The sequence below is a fragment of the Aythya marila genome (assembly GCF_965140915.1).
Source record: "Aythya marila genome assembly, chromosome: 1".
Taxonomy (NCBI): Eukaryota; Metazoa; Chordata; class Aves; order Anseriformes; family Anatidae; genus Aythya; species Aythya marila.
The window spans coordinates 113,098,947-113,123,871 of NC_139042.1; the positions used below are offsets into that span (position 1 = coordinate 113,098,947).

Genomic DNA, 24,925 nt, shown 5'->3' on the forward strand with positions numbered 1-24,925 from the left:
AAAAGGAAATCAGCATTGGATTTTCTTGTGGTTTTCTGATACTTCTCTGAAAAAGTTTTTGGTTATAGATTCCAGGGAGAAAACTAGGAAGACATTCTAAAGAGCTAACAGGTTTGCCTAAAATATGTGTTTTTGAACTAACAAAGGCCTAGTATTATAATTTACAGTCTTTTCTTATCTCATCATTCAGTTGAATGTAGGCAATGACTTTAATTTCAAAGACATAATAATCTTGTCTTTAAAACATAAGATCTTTTGTGTATGCTGTGGCTGGACATTCATTTTGATCTCACTTCAGGCTGTTTTTATGAAATGCAAACATTTCCCTCTTGTGCAGATACATACGTGCAAAGGAAAATATAGTCATGGCCCTGTCTGTTAATAATCCACAATGGAACTTAGAAAATAAATGTTTAAAACAACGGTATGGAGGATGTCATGGTATCTTAGTTTATGGCAAGCTTTTTACACACATATTTTGAAAGTCATTTTTTATGTTAATAGTAATCAAATCACTGAAACACCACATAAAAGCCCAAGTTTATCTTTCCTGGGGATGAAGTAAAACTTCAGAGATACAGTGCTAGAGCTGCCATAAGCTGAAGGGATATACAAAGAGGAGAGTCACTCTTTGCCAAGCCGAACTTTAATCAAACACTCTGTTTGATGATAAATTTGAACTTGGATGCAGAACACATATTCTTCTTGATCATTTCTACATAGTTTATGAGACACAGTCTTTACTGGGAAGCAAATCCCACTACTGTTAGTGTCTCATATGCAAATGAAATTTTATAATTATAAACTATGCTTCACAAAAGACATTTTTTGGATCCATTTAGCATTTATAGTGGCAGCACTAGCAAGAGTGAATGGTATGTTCTTTTAAGATAAGTACAGTGAGTGTTTACACTATATGAGGAAGAACATTTTCTCTCTTGGCGGCATGTACACAGGAGAGGCCAAAACCAGGCTGCACATCTTTGGGAGGAACCTTTGTTTCCAGCACTGCTGGCGACAACTGTTTGTCAATATGACAGCTCCTACAAAGCTCACTGAGTATATACATGGCCTGCCCTTAAAGCCCTAACAATAAGAGTTTAAAAGCACCTAAGTGCATTTGCATTTAATTTACTTCTTCAGCCTCAGAAAGATCACAAACTGGATATAATTATTTGTTTGCTTTAACCAGTCTACTGAGCCTTGATTTCAATGATAGCAAAGGCAAATCCAGTTTAGCAATCTAAGACTGCAGTTAAATTTCACTCATCGTTTTGAACAGAACTTCACCTTTACAAAGACTGTGGGATTTATTTATCACAATTACTACCCACATATTTAAATGAAGAAATTAATAATTTTCATGGGATATTTTGTCTTTGCATAATAAAATACTCCTTTGAGAGAACTTGATTAGGTGAGCAAGGACAAAAGGAAAAAAAAAAGTATCTGCTTGTGCAAGAAGAAAACTTGATTTTTGTTATATGAGCACTTTGTTGGCTGACACTCTTAAAATCCAGCACAGCATTATATATGGACGGACTAAACTAGGGTGTCATTTTGCACCACTAACATACCATAAAATATTATGCCTTTCCATAAAGCAGATGACTAGATGTTTCATATGGTATTCATTTTTATACCTGAAAGAATAATTTATTTCTTTTAAATGCTTTAAATAAATAGTATCTAGTCAAATAACCTCATAATCAGGCCATATATGTTTTTACAGAAAAGGCAATTCTATTCCAAACACTGAGTATAAGGACTTGTCATTCTCTGTTCATAGTGTTAAGCATAAAACCCCATAAGTTCATTTTAATATAGTTTCCCAGAACTGCAATCCTAATTTCTCTAGAAACATCATACAGAGCTCTATTCTTTCTTGGGTACACAAGTGAAATCACTGGTGATAAAAATGGAAGAGTTTAGTTACATTTTCTGAAAACAAGAATTTTCCACATACTTTATATGCCAATAATGCATTAGAAAAACAAAAAGATGACATTTTTTAGATACAGAAAGCCCTATTTTTTAATCCAAATCTATTGTAACACGCTGAAAATCAGTAACATTTACTTGCCCCAAAATATCACTACTCTTCAAAATATATCAACAACCGAGCAAAGTCAAACACAAATTTGCATGGTCAAAGTACATGATGGAATTGGGCTGACTTGTAATAATCTATGAATACTGTGTATTTTAATTTATGAGAAGTGTTGTGAATAAAAACAAGCAGGAGAGAAAACAATGGCTCAACATAAATCATCTATCAGCAATCATGTACGAGTTGTCAGCAGAAATACCCAGACTGCTAACTGTGAAGGGTTTATATCCTAGCAGCTGCCACTTAACAGCAGTGTTTTTCGATGAGCACAACCAAGATGACTTCAAAAGGACTGGGCCTTTTTAAAAAGCAAGCCTTCTTTTCAGAAGAGAAGAGGAAGGGACTGCTCAGTGATCTTAGACTGAAAAGCGACATCTCCCCGAAAGGACAACTGAAATGTCACCACCCAGCACTGGCTGGCCTGTCTCTAGGTAAGCTTAACCTGTCTAGAGCAGTAGTTTTTTAACATTTTCTGATTTGCAGACTTAAAGAGGGCAATGGATTAAGGCCTCCTAACTACAGTCTTGCTTTTCTTTGTTAACTCCATAAACCCCAAGGAATAGGCTTCTGACTCCCAGAGGGGCAGCAGACCACACATTAAAAGCACTGGTGTTGGAAGGTTGTTTTTTTAAAGTCCCTTTGCTCTGAATGGTCTGGCTCCTATTGTTAAGCAATTGGCTCTTTGGTTTAAGAAAGCTGTCTGGTGCGTATGAACGCTTGATCACAGACTTCAAAGGGAAGAAACACATGTGCATGATCAGCCTCATAAGGCTGGTTGTCTCATGAAGCTGTCTTACAACAAGCAGTTGCTCCACAAGACTGGATATACACAGTGGGAATAGCAGCCACATGCCTAAACTGTGAGTACCCTTGTACTGGAGGGTGACAATTTTCTTGAATAAAACAAGCCAATTTCAGTGCAGAATGATCAAAACACCAAAAAACAAAACAAAACAAAACAAAACAAAACAACAACAACAAAACTAAACTAACAACAACAAAAAAAAACTAACCCCACAAACACCCCACAGATACACAAATATAACTTGGTGGTAGTTCAAATAAAATGAACTATATGTTCACAAGGAGAAAATTCTTTCCCTTCAGAGCAGCTAACACTAAACAGGTCAACCTTATGCCAGGGCAAGCAACACACCTGAGTGTCACATCCCTTGCCCCACAAGACTTGTGGAGCCTCCTAGGACAGCACTTGCACTTGGAAGGGCTGGAGGCGGAGCTGAGATGGGGCTGCGGAAGCTCTTGGGAAACAAGGGGCCAGCCAAGGGCAGCAAGAGCAGCCAAAGGCTCAAATGAAATTCAAGTTAAGCCTACAGGCAAATAACCTGGCCTGTTAAAAAAAAAATCCTGCATGTTTTTACTGCTGAGGATGTACTGTACAATTAAAAACAACCTGATGTATGAGCTGGTGCTCTTTTATTTCTCCTCAAGCCCAGGATCTGGGCTTACTCTTGTTCCCGCTGAAATTAACAGGAGAAAAAATAATCCCAAAATGAATGTTTACAGGCTACTGCTCTCTAAGGTGAGACTGAATGAAGATGTTTAAGAAGCTTTTTTTTATCCTTTTATTGGTAATACTAAATATGTTTAGAATTTTACCAAAAAAAACTCACCACCACCACCAAAACACCCCAAAATCAGATGGCACAATAATTTGGGATAAATCTTTTAAGAATATAGACTTCCAATCCCCATTCTTTGGCTGAAGAACAAGTGTGGACTATCAATATCCCATTGTCCCACTGGAAAGCTCCATGAAGAAACTTTCTGAAGACTAACTGAATAGCTGTGGAATCTTTTCAATACAAGTTTCCAAGTGGATACTGGCACCAAGACTTCCCACGTATGCATGAAAACTAAGCCTGATTTCTAGATATGAACAGCATTAGTAAATACTATATTAAACCATTATTTCTGCCATTTTTTCAAAGTTTTCTCAGTTTCAGTAGCAATATATTCTGTCAGTCATATCTGATCAATCTACAGATGGCCAGTACCATTCTTCACAATCTTTGCAACAATTAATGGTATTTCCAATTCTACCAGCAAGATGTAGAAAAAACTATTTGTTTAAGCAGATTTATTATTATTATTATTATTTATTTTTTTTTTTACTAAATCCATATCTATATATGAGGTAGTAATAAACAGCTATAAGTACAAAAAGCATTTGTACAGAGCATATTTAATGGTTGGTTTGCAGTTATCTACATATAATTTACGAGAAATTCAGTTATTTATGAAAAGTGGGAACTTTCACAGCACAAAGCAGTCCCTAAAAGGATAGTCCATTTCTTTTCCACATTGCGTTCGTGTAACAGACGTTTGTGAAAGCACCAATACATGGGTACTGACAAATTACTCTATGAATATTGACAGCATAATAGAACTCAGTAAATAAAGTGTACTTAAGACAAAAAAAAAAAAAAAAAAAAAAAAAAAGTATTGCATCATTTCAGAATTAGTCTACATTTGTTCTGATGCATTTAGGGATGAACATCATAGACAACACTACTTAACGGTTTCATTTCATATTTTCATGATGTTCTGCTTCCCAAAAATGGAAGGGTTTCATCACTACTAAGACAAACAGTGAGTGAATAGTGGTGTCTCTGAACCCTTGACTTAAGCGAGACTTAATAACTACATTACTAGCACAAGAACCTCCCTGTCAGTTTTTCTTCCCACCTTTTCGTAGTATTTGACCTCATAGTCCAAGATGATCCCATTTGGATGCTCAGGTTCCTGCCAAGACAGAGACACGCTGTTCCTGGACGTCCGGTCCTTCCTTATTACCGTGATGGGGGACGGAGCTGTATAGGGGATGGGGGGAGCAAGGAGGAGAGAAAAGCAAACCGAGTTTATCTCCGTTCCAATCCTTGGCAAAGAGTACTGTTTCCATTTAAAAGACTCATGAGCATAGGTCTGGACTTATATCAACATTCAGCAGCTGGATTATCGTCCTGGTACACATGCCTTACAGCACGCCGGCCTCAAGGAAAATGAGCTGAGATTTTCTGTTAGACTGGCGGACTAGTGGCAAGACAGCAGATGGTTTCAATCTGCTACTACAGTGTAAGCAATGAAATACATTTGATGGACTAGAAGAGAACAAAACAACAGTACTACCTATTTGTTATAATGCTGATGTATTATCATCACCAGCCTCTGCAGAACTCCGATACTCTTTTCATAAGCAAGTGTAAAACGGTGCTGGGATGCCCCATGCACCACCACTAACTGCTTCCTGCAGAATAGAGCCTCTTTTATAACATTATTTGCTAAGTTCTCCAGATACAAATTGCTCCCATATACCACTTTTCCTTTACCACACTGCTTTGAAAATGAAATCTGAAGAAAAAAATACCTAAACTGCAGAAAAACCTCATTTCTGATCTGCATTAACCATGGTTAGGCATGACAATTGATTGCATGCTACAGACTCACCCACCACCCAAAACTTGGAAGTACCATCAATGTCAAGGAAAAAAAACGATAATTACCTAAGATCCTTTAACATGGGTTCATCTTCAGACCACCCAGCTCTATGGGCTGTTCCAAGACCAGGCCTAGGTTTCCTAGACTCCCTGAGAGCTACGCAAGTTTTTATTTATTCATTTATTTATTTATTTATTTCCCCCACTTCTTACGGGTTGGCTTCCTACTCCAAATGCCTCTCGTCCGTGGTTTTGGCGAAAATTCATCAGATGATAACTTACAGATCACACATTAAAGGTTGCAACTGTCTTTAAAAAGAAAAATCTTTTACCAATAAACAGTCTTTTATCTTAACATGTAAAACAAATGTGTTTATAAGTTCACATTGTGCTATCCTAATAAAAAGGCTATAGCTGATCTAAACAATTTAATTTCAGCTGAATCCTATGAAGTTTTTACTGTTCATATAAAAGTGGTTGCACTTTACAGGCTTTACACATTTGCATGCATTAGCCAGTGCCCTGTGTGTTTGGATTTTCATCCCCCCAAATTCATGCTGTGTTTGGTTTTGCTTAACTTCCTCTAAAATGTACCTCCTAGTCTTGCATCATAACCTAATAGCTTCCTTTAGCTGAGTAGAGCATCAAGAAAGCTGCATCCGCCCACAGAAGACATATCTATATACACACTTTCACATCCGTTCTGGGCTGAAATGCATCCTTTGGACAGCATTTTTACATACCACATGGCTCCCAACAGCTTCCTGACAAGACTAAAAAGTTGCTAAAATCCCCTTTTTTTTTTTTTTAATTTCTCACTAAACACAAGGAATTTCTCCTGAATTTAAATTATTGAAGATTATTTATTTATTTTTCAAGTTCAATGGGAAACAGTCTCTTGATTTTACTTAATCTCACCAGACCCATGCTGGCTGAAGAGGTATACAGGACTAGCTGGTAATGAACATCCATCAGCAATTCCACTCAAATTTCACTAGGGCACAAACCATCACTGGAGCCAAAACGCAAAGCAGCGAGCTGGCTGGACTGCTCAGCCCTAGCCAGCTCTATGCTAACTCACAGACCCATGCCTGCTGCTTTTATGCTCCTGTAAGTCATTTTTATAGCTTCTCTAAGTAGTCAAACTACTTATCTTTTGCTGTGTTTGAATAGAGTGCCAAGCCCAGTACCCAGCTGGTAACACTCCCCTTTAAGGTAACATTAATACAGATTTTATGAATAATTAATATATGATTAACAGAAATGGCTCTTCCCCTCATAAATTATGGTAATTTGTGCTATAACACACTCTCAGGGCAGGCTGAAATAATCTTATACGTGCCAATACAGATGTGCCTTAAAAAAGCTTTCTTCCAATACAGCATTAATTATTTTAAGCTAATTTACACACATCTTTGCAGATGCTACCAGTAACTTATCTCACAGTGGCTTACTAGAAAAGCGTCTGCTCTGTGGTTATCAATAACATTATAAAACATTCATATACCTCTTCTGATCCCTAGGGTTCTCAAAGCTGCTTAGAAATCACACAATATACAGTGTCTGAAAGAGACAGCATCCCAGAGCACGGTGGGTGGAGGGGAGACTAATGATCCCAGGGAACAAAAAGTTTCAGGGCCTTTCAGTCCCACACACAGAGCAGACCTGGTTTCTGCAGCACAGCACTGCGCTCCACCAGCTGCTGGACTGTTGAGCTATGGAAATTATGTATATAAACACACATATATATGAAATACATGTATATTTATATATATATATATATATACACACACAAATCTGTTTAAATCATCATCTTAATTATGTGACAGAAATTATCTAGTTTTACATAGCCTTCAGTGCATAAAGGAACAGTTCTACCAGATAATTTTGTGGTGCACTATCTGCTTCCAGAGGATACACCACACTGTTTCTATTCAGAGAGGAAGACGTTTGTAATTTCATTTTTAATTTTTTTCATCGTTTTGTATATTATCTTTTCGTTATCTTGTTTAACCACCTCATGCTGCATCTGAGCATTTTAACTTTGAAGCACACATGATTTTGAAAATAAAGACTCAACATATGGGTGGGGATTTAATTTTCCTGCTGTTCCCATCACCTCTGTGTATTCCCATTGGATTTCATGTGCAATAGTTGACTTTGGAGTGCCCCCCTCATCTCTGCCGCTGGAAGCAGAGCCTTGGAGAGGACCCCCTCACAGGGACCTCTCCCAGCAGCCAGCCTGGCTTTCCTGACACCAGTCTTTTCTGCAAGCTGAGATGTAGGTGACCTGGCTTCTGCTGCACCTGCTGCCTTGCACAACATGTGTCTCTGTCTGTACTTACTCTGTTGTTTCTTTGCCAGTTACAGGTCTAGTTCTGTCTCCACCACTAAAACAAGACTAAGAACACATACCAGTTACCCTCTGGTTTGACCAAGTCAAGATAGAAAGCAAAAATTACCACCACTGTTCGTGGTTCGAGCTTCCTTTGCTTGTCTGAAAGAGTCAGAACTAACTATTCAAGTTTTAAATCTCAACACAAACATTTCTTGTTTTTCTGCTGTATCTGTTGGATAGGTAGGTTTGAAAGTGTTAGAAGTCCTTCAACCCTAACATGAGTAAACATCTTGTTCAGACCAACTGAAAGTTTATGCTTCGATCTACTGTAATCAATGGATTTAAGACGTGGTTAAAGTTAAGGTAACCTCTAAGAATGTATTATTTTGCATCGGTATAGCTGTGTGAAAACACAAGTGCCTTTGCCACCTCACGCTCAGGTCTGGGGTACATTTAGAAAGAATAACTTGACATTTGGACCATGGTATTAATTTCATTTTTTGTACGCCTCCCTAGAATACAATGCTATAAAACAAACAAACCTCATATAAACTGTGCTCTAAGTGTCTTTTGATATGTACTTATCTTTTTTTTTCCCCCTTAAGTGTTCTTGAATATACCCACTGAAGCAGAAAAGGACTACGTCCAACCAAGCCCAGAAAGCTCTGATAACCTCAAAACAACCATTTCTGGCCCAAAGCTGGTCAGCCTTAATTTCTATATTGTAAGACAACTCATCATCCCTTCTCACTAGAAAGGCTCTGTGTTTTATTGCCTCCTCTGAAGAGACTGAAGTCGTAGCAAAGAGACAAACTCCTGTTGAAGGCAGTTAACATTATAAACCATTAAACAGCAGAGATATCACCAAGAGCAGTGCTGCGTATTAGTCTCTTGGATGAGGAAGATAGAGATGAGTTTCTTGTTTCCTTAAGACTATTAAATAGCTACAGTAGGATGAGACTGAATTCAAAATCAGGTTATGGAAAGGAATAGAAGTATTTCATACGTAAATTGTCCATTTTTCATTGCAGTTTCAGGATTTTCCTTTCTTAAAAGTGAAAAATAACAACATTGTGCAACAAGAATGCTAGAACAAATCTTCTAAATGGCTGTTGCTCCCATTGACAAAATCAAGGTTGTTACTACAGGATAGCAATAAATGACATATAACAAAGCATTTTTAGATAAGCAGAAGTTTGTCAGAAAAGTGTTAAAGAATCAGCATCAATACAAAGATAGGTTGCATTAATTATCATAGGTGGAATTAATTATCAGTTAAAGAACATCAGTTTCAAAGCAAAACTTGAGAATGCCTTTTTTGTTTAGACTAAAGAGTTGAATAAAAAGCATTCCAGTGACTGTTGGATAAATCCTGTTGATCACAGGCTTCTATGTATTTACATTTTTATTGGTGTTATGATTTATGTATTAGCACTCCTTCACTGGGTTGTTTGTTTTGCTTTTATAATTAACTTTAGGCTTGTGTGGCCATGCATGGACAGGTTATGTCATTTTTTTCTTCAACAAGAAAGTGTTTATTCTCAGTAGTCACATGCAACCTATACAGAGACATTTTTATGCATCAGATGGTTACTATTGCTCCGGTACTACAGTCTAACTGGTTTACGACTAGTTTAAGCAGTCAATATGAACATTCAAAACTCCCTAGAGCTACAAGGGGAAATGTACTTTGAGCGCTCAGTGCTGTTAGGTAGCATTTGTGACAACTGGGAATGTGGATGTTGAAAAGGTAACGAATGCAATGATCCAGAGAGCTTAGGCTCACAAGTGTAAAACCCTCCTCACTCACAACTATTAAAGGTGCAAGCAAATAACATGAAGGATCTAGCAGAGAGGACAATAAAACTCTGCTCAAATTGATTTCCCAGAGAAACTGACCCCAACAGATCATTTGTTTTCCTCCAGTTTAATAGCAGCTGTATATAAATCTCCTTATTGACTTTTTCTTATTCCTTGGTTATTGTTTTCATATGTGACTGGCTTGCAGATGTATATATTGGAAGAAAATTCCCTGTCCTGTGGCAGAGAGAACTCAGTATTAACTTTGGGAAGCCATGTGTGTACAACTGCTGAAATATTTAGAGTCGCGTTGTTTCTTGCTTAGGTCTCTAGATCACAAATTAAATTTTAGGGAAAGCCTTGTAGAGCTCTACAGGATTTCATTCTATAAATGTATGTGGTCTGCTCACTTCCAGCTTTTGCTTGCAACCAGCTATCAGTGTCAGACAGTAAAATATTCCCAGTTATGCTGAGAGATGGTGATCATGAACAAATCTGAGCCAGCAAAACTGACTGTATTACCCAAATTGCAACTCCTGCTGAATTGTTGAATAAGTGGAAGGCTTGCTTCTTTTTCCTTCTTTAAAAAACTGGTGATTTTATTATCTAATCATACTGCTGTCATCTGATACAACATATAAATTTTCTTGAATGCCCCTAGGAGGTAATGTAGAACCAGAACAGTAAATAAAGATCATAATCTCAGAATGAGAGCTGCAGCCTCTGACAGTAGGATCCACTGGGACCCAAACCCAAATCTGTACGTTTTAGAGCACCAATTCCAAACCACAAAACCATCATACATTGCCAAGCATAAAGACCAAGGTCTGAATGTCTCTCACTTAGAGGCAGTTTTTCTTAAAATCTGAAGTCACATCCACAAAGTGAGGATGTGTGGCAGCACTTACCCAGCTGCAAGTATCATGTGCCCATGTTTAGCTGGATCCAGCACAGCCAGACACCCTGCACGTACATGCTACATCCAAGCAACAAGAACCCAATACCTGGGTTTTTAAGTATTGCCTTTCTATCTTCAGGTTTACCCAACCATTCCACTGTCAAACAGCATTCAGCCTGTGCCAGAGTCCTAAGCAACAGACTCATTGCAAATCAGCGCAATGACACATCTCCATGATATGATCACATTATGTTTGTATGAACTGCTGCACTTACCCTTGGACCCTTTACATCTCCAGTGTCTAGCCTGTGGATTAACATCTAGGTGGTTTATTACAGAAGACTGCTCGCAGAAAGCAGCAGTTGCACTATTTTAAGACTTGTTGGATTGCGCTATTATTTACTTTCCTTGCTGAGCACAGTTACATGCACTGCCAGCCCCAACACTGCTGTGCTACAGCAAGTAGGGATGGGGCTGGTCCCACAGGCATATTCCAAAAAGGCATGGCCAGAGTGGGGTCCCCAGGGACTCCCTGGTCATGGGGCAGAAAGGGGAAACAGCTACACTTTAACAACATTTTGGAAACCTGCTAACCCGCATCTTCCTCCTCCAGATGCAATTACCCACCTCTTGGCAAGGCCTGCAGACACAGTCCTTCACTCTTTAATCTCCAGGGCACGCAGTTAAACCAGCAAGGTGCATTTGCATGGGCTCTTGCACCTTTTGCTCGAGCTGCAGCAGACTCAATATAGTTTTATGACTTGCACTGTAAAATGTCATCTGATTCTGCAATATCATTAGGTGACTGTCAGCCAGAATGCAGTGCACCTTTCCTGTCACCAGAGACGAGGATTTAGGGAATTTAGGGAAAACTATCCATCCCAACAGCAAGGGGCCTGTGGCAGCATACAGGGCTGTTTCACTGGATTCAAGCTGGATCTGAGCAGCATGCAATCGTAATCAAAGCTTCACCCTTTCTGTGAGAGGGCTACCAAGACCTGGGCATTTACACAAGTCAAAATGAGGAGAATATGAGGACAAAACTTTTAGGATAAACAGAAACAGCTTAAACTTTAGATGAAACAAAGCAGTGTGGGGCAGCTGTTTCTGCCAGAAAAGGAATACAATATTTTGGAGACTAACTGGTTTGTGATTATTTTAATGGATGATTTCCTGCATTGTGGCTGAAGCACTCCACTGCATCTGGAAGCTGGTGGACTCTAGCCTGTGGTTACAGACTCCAGAGCGGCTGCAGGCATTGCACAGGTGCCACGAAGGAAAGAAAGCAGGGAACTGAAAAAGGGAGAATGCTCAGCTTCAGCAGGAATTACACTAAAAAGCAGCTGTTTGATTTCCCTCTCAAGTGCAGAGAAAGGCAACCTTCTGGGCAGCAGCTGTCACTGGAAAAGTGATTGTCAGAGCTCATTTCTCACTCTTACAAATAAATTCTAAATTAAAAGCAAACTTCATTAAGTGGTGCTCGTTCATGTTCTCATCTCTCCCCCTTTTTATTAAGGGAGATAGCAAATGCCTTCCACAGAGCGAACCAAACATTAGACTTACTCATATGTTTAACACATGTGTAATAAATCACAGAAACGCCATGTCCATTTGGGAAGTATCAGCCTGCACAAGGCACTCACCTCAGAAACCGAAAATTATGGTGCCACAGCGCTCACAGCTGTTATTTCACAGAGGAGACAAATGCCGTATATGCTTTCACAAGGATTCGGCCCAAAGGTACTCAAATATAAATGTTATTCTTTCTGTTCTCTGTTTGAGATGGTGATGGTGGGAGCTTATCAATACTTCATATTTTTCGCTGTATGCATTTAAGACCATATTGGTTTAAAATAAACAGTTTTGCTTTGCCTTTCTCACCCCATTGTTACGTTACTTCATAGGATGTTAGCATCTCAGGCTTCCTGGTGTGAAGTTTTCAGAAAACAATTTATTCCCCATGACTGTGACATCAACTGTCAGATGCTGATTAGGCTTTCCCCTTCCATGGAAGTTATTACCTCAACCAAAGCAATGCCACTCACAATTTAAGAAATGTGTTTAAGAGCCATCTCTAGAAATACCAGTATCCAAACCCAGAGAAGACAACAATCGTATTCAGGTAAGTAATTTCTACTATGTTTCTCCTTTGTTTCTACTATGTTTCTTCTGTATGTTTCTCCTTTGAAATAGCTACCATGAGCTCTTGAACTAATCTTTTGGTAAGTTCCAACAAAGTCTTTTCAGCCTGGTCAGAAAACACTGAATGGGAAGAGTATTTCTCAGATCCCTGGCCCTGTCATTCCCTGACAGTTTCACAGTCAGCTGCAGAACAAATGATTCTGTAAAGGCTAACCAGAACATGATAATCTGATGGAGCAGGCCTGAAAAGTGATTACATCTCCTTGCACTTTCTTTTAGATTTTGGGATGATTTTATTGTTATCTTTGTTTTTAATGTTTCTTTATATATAACAGTATAGTTTACTAGAAGGATATGTATTCTGCTACAGTTCTATTTTATGTTAAAATGCGTTTAAAAATAAACATTGAATTAATAATTCCAATTGACAGGAATAGTCCCCAAACCCAAAGAAAAAGATAACTTTTTTTTTTTTTTTCCCCAGCTCTCGCTGCTTTCCAATTGTCTAGATGGAGGAGCTTTAAGAAGCAAGGAAAGTTGACAGCTTTGCTTACAGTCAAGAGGGACAGAGATTATTTCCCTCAGTGATCACTCAGAATGCTATCACACATAAAGCAGTCAGAAACCTAAGGAATTGTATTTAAGTGAGGTCTAAGCATCCTGTTTATTCACATTTCTTTCTTTTCATTACTTTAGCAAACCAAGGTATTAAATGAGAACCCACGTGTAGCTTCACATTAAAGACTGATAGAAGTGGTATACAAAAACATTATCCACCATTTCACCATGACTTTTGAAAACGGTAAAGTGGGTAGCTAAAAGCACAGAAGGGGAAAACACTGTCTGAGCTCAAACTTCACCTTTGAACTTCCCCTAAGGTCACGAGCCTTTACACAAGGACTGTGTTCACACAGAAGAGATGGATGTATGTCAGAGACTTTGAATCCTCAGCATAGCTTCCTCCACATCCAGGGGAAAAGGGATCAAAGGCTTTGCAGGCAGAGCTTCTCTAGCTAATAACAGGCTATGCATGGAGTGACATTGTTAAAACACTTCCCTTTTATATCCCTAAAGGAGGAGTTTTATTGAGTTAAAACGATCCTTGAATAGCCTCTGGGCTGAACTGTAAAACACATTTGAAAAGCGTAAAATCTTTATTTATGCCAGGAATGTTTGAAACTCAAAAGATAAATGTCATTCAAAAAACAATGTCCTAGGTATTCAGTACATAATGGGGCACAGCTGTAATAACAGTCAATGAACCAGAGACTCCCTACATCATGTCATTAGCTCACTTTTAATAAGTCTATCTTCTTATCCTTTTCATAAGGACCATAGGGAAAGAAAGAAATATATCATGCACCAAACATCTGTGGCTTTCTCAAATTGTCTCTCTTCAAAGATATATCTACTTAAGGGACCTGTCTTGGGATATAGATTGTAAAGTGCACACAACCCTTTCTAAATATGGATTTTATTTAACCAGGGAGCATCATACGTCATTTCTAAGTTGCGGAAGACTGTGCAGTCTAGCCTGACAGAAAGAAGGCTGAATGCAGAGATAGTGTCGCAGTTCTCACAAGCAATCAGAGATCCGTACTGAAATAAAACTTGGTGCCCAACTTGGTGTTGAATTTATTCCCTCAAAGCAACAGATTTCAAGCAAGCAGAACTCTAGTTCTGAGGAGGTTTGAACAGCTCTCCCTGGGAGCCAAGTAAGTCTTTGCCTTCAACAGATCCAAAAACTTCTGATTTCTTCTTTATTTTAAATGTTTATCCCTCAAGGCGAAGCTGAATAGATAGCTTGAACTTTTCTGTCTACAGATGAGACACATAGATCAAGATATTACAAACCAGCTATACCTATCCTTTAAGACACTCCTCCCAGTGATCCTAATTTCTGTGCCTAGTGGCCAGTTTTGTTCTCAAAGCTTTTTTTTTTTTTTTTTTTTTTGACTATTTTTTGATACTAGCCCCTCACAAGAGCTCCTTACTGCCTTACCTGTTACCTTCTTCTTTAACTACCTTATCTGTGGTGCATTTTAAAACTGTTACATTTGGCAGCTAATATATTTAAGGAAGAGATAGAAAGAGGAATAAAAATAGATTTGATTAAATATATGTAACAGAATGGGCTGTATGTTTACATCTGAAGAAACTATCTGGCTGATGTGGTTTTATCACATCATTATTCATTAGTCCACAACGAATGAGAGGCAAAAACAGATTAGAGTCCTCTCCCAGAAGCGATACTGCCACACTGAGGTGCACAGGAGCAGCAACTATTGCAGCCATCTGTTTTCCTGCACCTTTTCAAGCATGGTTTAAGCTATTAAACAGTAACAGGTTGTTCTTTTTTTTTTTTTTTTTTTTTTTAAATGAAATATGAAAGATAAAAGGAGGAGGTTTCTGATAGTAAGCCCACTACTCCTGGGTATCTTTTTATTATAATTCTCTATGCTATAGATGTATACAGATGCCTCAACTTGGTTTCAGGGACAGTTTAAGTTTCCTATATAAAAAAAACTGTGCAGAGGAAGAAATAAACATTTCACAAGTGCAAAACTGAATGGTGAGGAGACCAAAACACAGGTTTAGGCTGTTAGTCACTTCATGGAGGAGCATAATCACTTCATCACAAACACAGGTAGAAGTTAGCCCACAAAATCTGAAGGCTGAGTCTCAGATCTCCTGCTAGAACATATCCCCTTTGCTCTTCTCCTGATGCTAGGATGCACGGCATCAGAAGCTTGTTGGAATTGATTCAGTGGTGACACTGGCTTGTTGGCACTGAGCTCAGCTGCTATTGCCTTCTCGCAGCTGCACTGTGGAGACTGTGGAGGTTTACAAGGCCTTAACTCCTTAAGAACTAATCAAACATAAAACTACCTCTAAAGTTGCTACAGTGTGCTTTTAGCTATTAGAAGAAAACAATCTATTTTATTATCAAGCAGGCACATAGTAAAGACACAAGGTATTAAAAGCCAAACATTTGGGCATCAGCATAGGTTTACTTGGAAAATACAAAAGCTGTAATTATTGACAATGAACTTGCTTGCTAATCATTATTTTCCAAGAACCCTGGACTCTCTGAATCATATTGTAAATAATTGAAGGAAAATACACATACAGAGTTTGGGTTTGGAGCCAGAATATTTAGCTTGATATGGAGAAGCTGCTGAATCCAGGAAACTGCCAGTGCAGAAAAAAGGCCACAGGAGTAACCTCTTGTTCCCACCTACCTTCTACAGATTTTTGACTTTGTTCTCTTTTCTCTGCCTCTGTGGCTGCTATGGTGTAAACTGGACAACTGGATTTGCTGCCTGCTTGGTGACCCAAAGCTATTTTAATACAGTAAATGGAAATTAAAAATATAACTGCACACAATCTCTCTTGGGACAGCACTTCAGTTTTCCAGACCTTATACAGTTCTTGCAGCTAGGAAGCCCAAAGACATCTTCAAACGTAAATTAACTGTCTCCTTAGTAAAACTGTTCTAGTATAACGTAAACTTGTTTATAAACCAACTTGATTAGATCCCACATTGGGGCACTCTTCCTGTAGAAGGTCCCAATTAATTTAACATTATAAAGTATGAAAAAAATCATTCTTGCACTAAGTGGGACTATGCAGTGGTTTGCAACAGTTTTACTGGAATGCTCACATGGGATTTAAAACTGCTTTCCCCCATTACCAAGCATCCTAATATTCATGTGGGGAAAGCTAGTTAGTGGAAAGTAGGTCTCAATTTACTCCCTGCTGACTCTAAGGGGGGGAACCATAACTGTTGAACAGAATACAACAATGCTGTACAGTACATGGAAGAATAAGAATGGATACTGCAGGGTCTCTGGTGAAAACACTTAGGAGGGAGGCATTAACCCACAGGCAATTTATCTAAATCACATCTCCTCCTTTAAAGCAATCTGTTCTTATGGAGGTGTTCCGCAAAATAATCTAATCCTACTGTAGTTTTTCCTGTTCATGTATGTATAAACTTTATGTGCTATGACAAATGGTAAGAGATTTGAAGTTATCATTGCTAAATAGCAGAACAATGATTCAATAACACTCTCTTGAATTTCTTTGAAACAAGGATAGAGGTTGGCAGCCCCTCCACACCCATAGGCCTTACTCTCTCCAAACTGAGTACATGTATGTGAAGTTTACTCCCCCAAATTTCATTGAGAAGGCCTAGTTCTATGAACAAAAAGTTGAAGGTGAAAAGACAAGGGTAATTACTGATCAGTCCCTTCCAGCTGCTGCTATCCCCCTTTGCACACAAACCACAGAAGGACTGAGGTGGGAAGGGGCCTTGCAGAAGCAGGGTCAGTTGGAGGAGGTTGCCCAGTTCCTCCATTAGTTGGGTTTTGAATACCTTGACAGACGGAGATGCCACCATCTCTTTGGACAACCTGTCCCAGTGTTTAATCACACAGTAAAAAAGTTTGTTGTCTATGCTTAAACAGAATTTCTCATATTTCAGTCTGTGCCTAATGCCTCATCCTGTCACTGGACACCAATAATAAGAGGAGCCTGGTTCCACCTTCTCTGCATCCTCCCATTAGGCATTTGTACGTATGGTTAAGATCCCCCAGGGCTTCTCTCCTTCAGGATAAACAGTCCTAGCTGTCTCCACTTCTACTCACATGACAGAAGTTCCTGTCCCTTACATGTGTAAGGGACACAAGTAATGCCTGTCTCTGGACTCGCTTTGCTCTGCCCATGTCTCTCTTTGTACCGCAAGTGGGACAAGCTGTGGACACACCACACATGGTCTTACCAAGGCTGAGCAGAGGGGAAAGGTCACTTCCCTTGGCCTGCTGGCAACACTCTTCCTAATACAGCTCCAGGTGCTGTTGGTTTTCATAGCTGCCAGGGCATGTAGCTGGCCCATGGTCAACTTGGCATCCATCAGAACCCCCAGGTCCTTCCCTGAAAAGCTGCTTTCCAGCCAGTTGGCCTCCAGCATCTCCTGGCATATGGAGATATTCCTCCCCAGGTGCAGGAGGCAATCAACAACAGAAATGGGGATGGCACTGGGACACAAGGGATGGAAGAGGCTTCTTAAGACCTACCTGACAGATCAGCATCTGCTAGCACTGCAGACTTCTGCAAGTTCTCCTTGTCTCCTCTGGATTGCAAAGATCACTGCTGAGTATATGTCTATTTAAAGTGCAGCTAAGTCAATTAAGTACTTGGTTAAAATACAAACATTTTGCTCAGCATTCCTGAGTCAATCCACATGACACTATGTGATACCATAAAAACACTGACATGGCAGAAAAAAACATTACTTTCCCATGCAGTATCAGCAAAACATGTTCAGCACAGGTATTTCCCTGACCTGCTGGCTGTGTTTTGCATTGGAAAACCTCCTCCTTCAGTGCTGTAAAATGATGATCTAGTAGCATGACTGTGCTCTCCCTACCAAATCTTAGCCTTTCTTGAGTCAGTTCCACACCCTGTATCCCTTTAAAACCTCTTTGGGCTCCAGTGGGAGTTTTGTGCTTGCTACAGCCCAAAGCCAGTAAATACAGCGCTGCCCTGACCTGGAATGAACAACTTTTGCCACTGGGTTCTTTATAACTCTCCAAGGAGGATGCTTCTTTCTGGTTTTACAGATACTAAAAACCAACCAAACAAAAAAGCACAAACTGTGACCAGAAAACCCAATGAACCTATAATATCTGTGCACAGGCACCTGATCACTTCAGCAGCAAGCCAGGCAGTGTGGCACAGCTGTCAGTCCCCCTGCATGGCACATTCACAATTAGCATACCACCTCGAGGGACACGGAATTCCAGACAACCTCCTGTAGCAGTCAGTGACCCTTTCTAAATGGGGTTGATTGGTATTATTAGGAGATAACATCTGTGTGGTGCGACATACTGATGTGAGGTGAGAGCCTCAGAGTGCTTCAATATAATTTGGAGGATGCCTTATCAAGCAGCAACTGAAGGCATGTATTACAGTGCAATCAAAGAGGATGATCAACAAGCTAAATTAAATAGAAATGTGTGCCCTTTCTCTTATTTTAGCTCCAAGGACAGAAAGACTTAACAGGATTAGAAATATTGCAGTGTCATATCTGTCTGTCTAGCCATATATTGCAAGATACTTTTTTTTTCTTTCTTCAGACATGCCTGCTTATTCATTCACCTTCACTAGAAGGAAATGAAAACAAAGTGCAGTAAAAATATGACAGACAGAAAGAACAAAAAAGCCCAATCCATTTCCCAAAATGATTCTGAATTTCCCTCAGTGCAGGGGACTGGAGCTTGGTTTTACACCACTTTTGTACAGTAAAATGTATTAACTTCCGTGAATTTTCAATGACAGCAGAATCAGAGCCTGGACGTTTCAAACCCCACCACTGACAACAAATAACACCTTTCCTCTAGTTCCAGATCAGGTCTGAAAACTCTCTAGTATAACCTTACTGTGGCTTTTAGTTATAGATTCCAGAGCTCATAGGGATTGCATAGGCATCAGCGATCTTTTCAGCAATATTTAAAGTGTGTATCTGCAAGCATATGCAAATTACAAATATGTGCATGCATGTGTGTATATGATGTGTTTACATTTAAAAATGGAGCTGCTGTGAAAGCTGACTGACTTGTTAACGTATCAGCTGAATTTATTTTAACACACACTGGCAGATCTCCCAATTGCCGTATTACAGAAAATTAGTATTATGTATATTCTGATCTATTAATCCGGTGATGGATGCGTGGGAAGATACACCCATTTGTATGCTGAGAAGCATGGAGAGAAAGGTTTATTCACTTTTCAGTGGGACTTTGCAACTCAGAGACACAGCAAACATAATACAGCCCATGTGTCTCTTGAATAGAGCTTGTCTAAAGATGTACAATGTATGATTTTTACCTCCAAGAGAACTGCCATAAACATCTTGTTTTTGTCATTAGAAAATCTACACCATTCTCCAGGTCTGCCTGTGATTCTTGGAAACTCATATACTCAGATAACAGTGTTTTATGAGCGTGAAGACATTCTGCAGAACAGTTTTCACTAAGTTGGGATGGATCCTGTCACCAGGCAAAAGAAAAACATGGGTACTGAATCTCCAGGATTAAAACTGTAACTTCATCACGTCCATTGCAAGGGCACAGGGCTCTCAAATCATGGCTGGCAGAAGATAAAGAGCCTGGATTCAGGAGATCCCAGAGAAGAGTTACGGACCTTCTGTACTTCAATCCTCTCTGCAAAATTCACAGCCTGCTAACACCTTTCCCTCCCTGGGCCTGCTATGGGCTCTGTCCCCAGGATCTGTCTGGCCATCCTGAGCTGGACCACCATGTGTGATACCCCATCCACACAACGACTCCCAAAGCAATATGCCCCTTCTCCTTTTTTGGGTCCAGCACAGCATAGCCATTTAACCTAAGTTTTATCCAACTGCTAGGTACCTCTGTCCTTGAAGGAAATGTACCTCTAGACAGACAGTACAAATTACAGTCCTGGTGTCATGACTGGCTTTTGGGTCTTCTGGTTTCTTCCAGATCCAGCTCAACAGTGCTTTAAATCTTTTTCTGAAATGTTAAATTACAATGCAGTGTAAGATGTTCAAACTTTCTCTCCCTCCTCCCAGTTGTTTATGTATAACATGAACCAAAAATATGCCTCAGGTGTGTCCCTTTTATGATCTAACCAGGAAGGCAATGCTAGAGAAATTGTGTTCTTTTAATTACTCTTAGAAAGATGACTTATATGGGTATTTAAGGTCTAATTTTAGCAACTTACATAACTTCTAGTGGAAATCTAACAAAGTAAATCAATCAGCATGATCAAGAGACAGCACAATTAAATCATTCAACCTAAAAGTACTAAAACCATCACCTAAGTACTTAAAGCAAAAATGCATACAAGTAGAAAACAAATTGCTTAAGCAGCCTGTAGGTTGCATTAAACAAAATTGCTGTTGCCAGAAAGGCACTGACCCTGACAACCATGTCACAGGAGTCATGCATTCCAAAACAAAATCAAAATCTACCTTACATTATAGTGCAAAGGCAGCCAGCTCTGAGCCCTAGGGAAGCGCGTTGCAAAGCAGAAGACCTTTGCAGAGAAATACCTTTCACTGATCCTAAAGAGTTCATTTAATGGAGTGTCCCCAGGTGATTTTTATCTGCTACAATGATGAACAGGCTGAAAGACAATATCTCTGATACAGAAAACAGAAGAAAAGAGAGCAACTAAACAAAAGCTGCTCAAGGCACTGACACAAATATCCCCCCAAAATAACAGTAGCAAATTATTTGGAATGGACATAAAATGCAAGTTTCAGAGCTGAAGTCAATGTCTAAATGAGAAAGAGATCACGCGAAGACAGTTCAATTGGGTAGATTCTCCTCTATGTGCCTACTGCATAGTTAGACAGTTCTCGAGAGCATTTGGAAATTTACTGACTGCTGCCAGAAAACCGTCTGTTCTCACATCTTTATGCCTCCCACTAGAGCAGATCTGTGATCTCAGGAGAAGAGACACAGCCTCCCTGGTGAAAAACATTGTGATAACATAGCTTGCTGGGAGAACGTCTACTTAGAATGATGTTAACTTGGTTTGTGCTTTGAGGAAGACAGAAGTGTAGGTATTTTAAGGATGTGGTGTGGGATGGGAGGAGGTGGGAGCAGACTTATCTCATACACACATGCTTTTAGCATAAAGCTTCCTGATGGTGAACAGCGGGAGTAGGACTACTGAAATTTCAGCATTTAGTCTCTCTTTACTGGCAAACATGGCTCCAGCCTTGGTACCTAAACAAATGCTAGCAGAAGAGTCTAGATTCTCCACATCTTTCAGATAAATGAAACTTTGCCAAAGGAGAAGCAAATGGTAGAATAGCACAGCAGCGACAAAAGCTCTGATCCGACAGTCTGGGCAGAATGCTGTGCTCATGCAGGGCCTCAATGACTTTAATAAGTCACAGAAGCAGAGCAGTCCCTTTGCATACTATCAACCAATAGCCCAGGACCTAATTCAGTATGCAGCTCCACACCCCCATCATGTTGGCAGTGAGTCAGAATTGGTGAGACAACTTGCAAAGGAAAAAAAAAAAAAGCAGCATTTTAAACCTAATTTAATGTTAGCTTTTGATGTGACTAATATCAAGGCATTTTTTCACTTCTATTTAATCAAAATTAATCACTAAGATTACTACAGTAATTTATGTTGGAGATTATTGAAATGAGTGTTTTATTAAAATCTGGTTTTATTAATAAAACACATTCTGGCTATGGGATCTTACAAGTCTGCTATTAGAGACTATTAACTGGGGACTGGGAGTTAATCATAACAGCCATGCTGCCAGGTCCTTTGACAGCAACACACGCTGGGTTTGTTTCTGCTTTTACTTTTACTAGCATATTCAAGTCAATTAGTTACCCTAGCACATGAGCATTCAGAGTAACTCCTGTAAAGCAGGGAATGGAGACAAAGGTACATACGTCTCAGTAGTTTTGAACAAAGAAACGGTAATCAGGAGGAGACTCACCAGCCTGATTAGTCGTGATGCTGACAGCAGCAAATTGTCTGGAAAGTGTACTCATGTCGGATACCCCATTGACTGCATCAATCTCAAAAGTGTAATTAGTATGTGCCAAAAGGTCCACTACTGTCACCGTGGTGTTGGTGAGGCCAGTCTGACTGGGTAAGAACCGCACGTTGTCACTACACGGCTCACACAGCTTGCTGCTTCCTCCACATTTTTTGCAAATGATGTTAAAAGTGACATCTTTCCGACCTCCTGTGTCAAGGGGCCAGCTCCAGTCCAGGATAACAGACGTCTCGTTGATGTTAGAGATAACGTTTCTTGGAGCAGAGGGTGGTCCTACAAAAAGAAAGCAAACGCATGTGTTTTTCTGTAGTGTGCTAAGATGGGGGTATCAAGGACACAAAAATACAAAAGCAAGTAACATAAATAACCAATCTCCTCTAGTCAATTCCTGTAGGGAGAGTTGTAATATTTCACTGGACTACAGACCTAGTCTGTCAAGGACCATGTTTTAGTATAAACAATTGTTACTCTAAGGGAACAGTTCAGGACTAAGAGCTGCTTTACTAGAGTTGTGCAGAACAGCTACTGGTAATTGCACTTGGATTTTGCTAAAGATATTGTTAACAGTTGAAAAATCCTAGCTCTCCTTTTGGGGTCACGCAGAGAATAACAAGGAGAAAGAGAAAAGGCATAAACCTAGCCCAAGAATCTTTGGTAACCTAACACGTAAGAAAACATGGCAGGCAGTGGATGGGTGACAGCAATGGAACATGAGAGGAAGCAAGCAAGCTGCTCAGATACAGATGGAGGAGCAAGAACGACAGCCCCGAGCACAATGATGCTACTCACTGGTGCAAGCCATGGATGGAGGGTCTTTCTCAGAGCGAAAGTAATTCTTTTCACACCTGCAGTTCAGAGACGCGTCTTCATAGGTAGAGCTGTGAGGTGGACACTTAGCACATTTCACATTGCCAGCAGAGGCTTTGTAGAACCCAGGTCGACAGGCTGCAAAATGACAGGAGTGGAGTTTTAAATTCCATGGACATGTCCTCCATTTTAACAGGTGATCTGGTTATTATCCTGGAATCTATCCATAGGTAGATCACATCTTGGGGGAGTTTATGGTCTAAAACCCTGAGTTTTCTCATAATGAGAAATAGAAATAAAACCTCTTAGTAGAATGAAGCAAATCAACTTAGATTTGTATTTAATTTTGCCTGTATAGCAAAACAGTACAATCCACCACCAGGAGGAAACATTTTCTGTATTACATTATGAGAGCTTCACCTTTTTTTTTTTTTTCTTCCTTCTTCTCTTCTGGTTAATTAACTAAAACATGGGCCTTGTCCTGTATAAGAAGTTAACTTCATCCTCTCCCTGTTGCCAAGGCTTACCGACAAGGGGACGCTAATTATAACCTATGTCTATTCAGTTTGGCATGACTAAGTCAGCCAAAAGGAAGAAAATAACCTAAACAGTATAAAACGTATTCCATTTCTGAAGGCCTATGCATCAAACTCAAAGAGCTGCTTCTGATCCTGATTGACTACTGGGAACTTTCATGGTCTGTACTAAGAGGATGCTTTTTGCATTACCCAGTCCTCTAAGGATGGAGCTTGAACCCACAAAAGCTGCATTTGACAAAGCCCTGGTGATGATGTTTCATTAACATTTGCACACACCCTCTGTTTTGGCTCCTGTTGCACTTCAGACTGATTCATTGCCACATTTGCATCAGATGAAAACAGCCTTTGAAATAAGTTACAGAAATGAACAATCAAGTAAATAGCTTTATGAAAAACCCATGCAGTCAAATAACATGGTTGACTTCTTTCCGCTAAGATGATCTCACCATCTGAAAACCAAAAGAAATATATTAAACCCAAACCAGATAACACCACTCAGACTCTACTGTTCAGCTGCGGTTTCTCTCCAAGGCACACATTCTTCTCTGAACAGCATTTACCCAGCACAGTCGCTCTGCTGACACCGGTCACCTGCAGGTCTGTACCCACAGCTACAACAGCAGTACACAAACAGACAATGTAACAAAAGGAAATGTATCTGAAAACTCGATCACCTTTTGCTACGCTTCTGTTCCACAGGAAACACTGCCTAATGCACTAGCATGCTAGGAAAACTGCTTTTTGTATCTGGAGTCCAGACATTCAAGCTTGAATAAAATGGCTCTGGACCTGCCATGGATTTCAATGTTAATTTGAAGCCAAAGGAATAGGTTTATCATCTTAGCATGAAGCTAAGCAGGCACGCCTTGTTCATTTTTGCTTATGGACATGAGCTGATTCATAAATGTAATATGCAGGATTCCATTCGTTCGTGCACTGCCCAAACAGAATAATAATTAAAAAAAAAGTATTTCAAATGAGCAGTTTGAGGTGAAAAAATGCCAGAATAAGAACCCCAACACCTTTTTAAGGGATGGAGGAGAGAGGGAAGGTACAGCTTTAAAATGACCATTCAGCTTCCACATAACAATCCATAAATAAATCCTAACTGAATTTCTGGGCTAGGCTAACTTGTTCATTAGTTCCCAGTGCCAAACACCCAAGTGAAAAACGCTGAAGGGAAATCAAAACCCAGTACAGCCACATGTCCTGTTCTGATACATCTTAATAAAGAAAAACCTCCTTGCACGGCAGTG

General features: G+C 39.6%; 1 protein-coding gene across 1 annotated transcript in view; it reads right to left on the reverse strand.

Moving 5' to 3' along the window:
• The window catches only part of EPHA3 (EPH receptor A3), a 220,073-nt gene that overhangs the window by 56,881 nt on the left and 138,267 nt on the right, over window positions 1-24,925 (reverse strand). The window contains exons 4-6 of the mRNA XM_082765208.1: window positions 23,113-23,268; window positions 22,261-22,596; window positions 4,817-4,941 (exon numbers count right to left, since the gene is read on the reverse strand). Of these exons, the coding sequence (XP_082621334.1) occupies window positions 4,817-4,941; window positions 22,261-22,596; window positions 23,113-23,268 (617 nt within the window). The remainder of the gene's footprint in view (window positions 1-4,816; window positions 4,942-22,260; window positions 22,597-23,112; window positions 23,269-24,925) is intronic.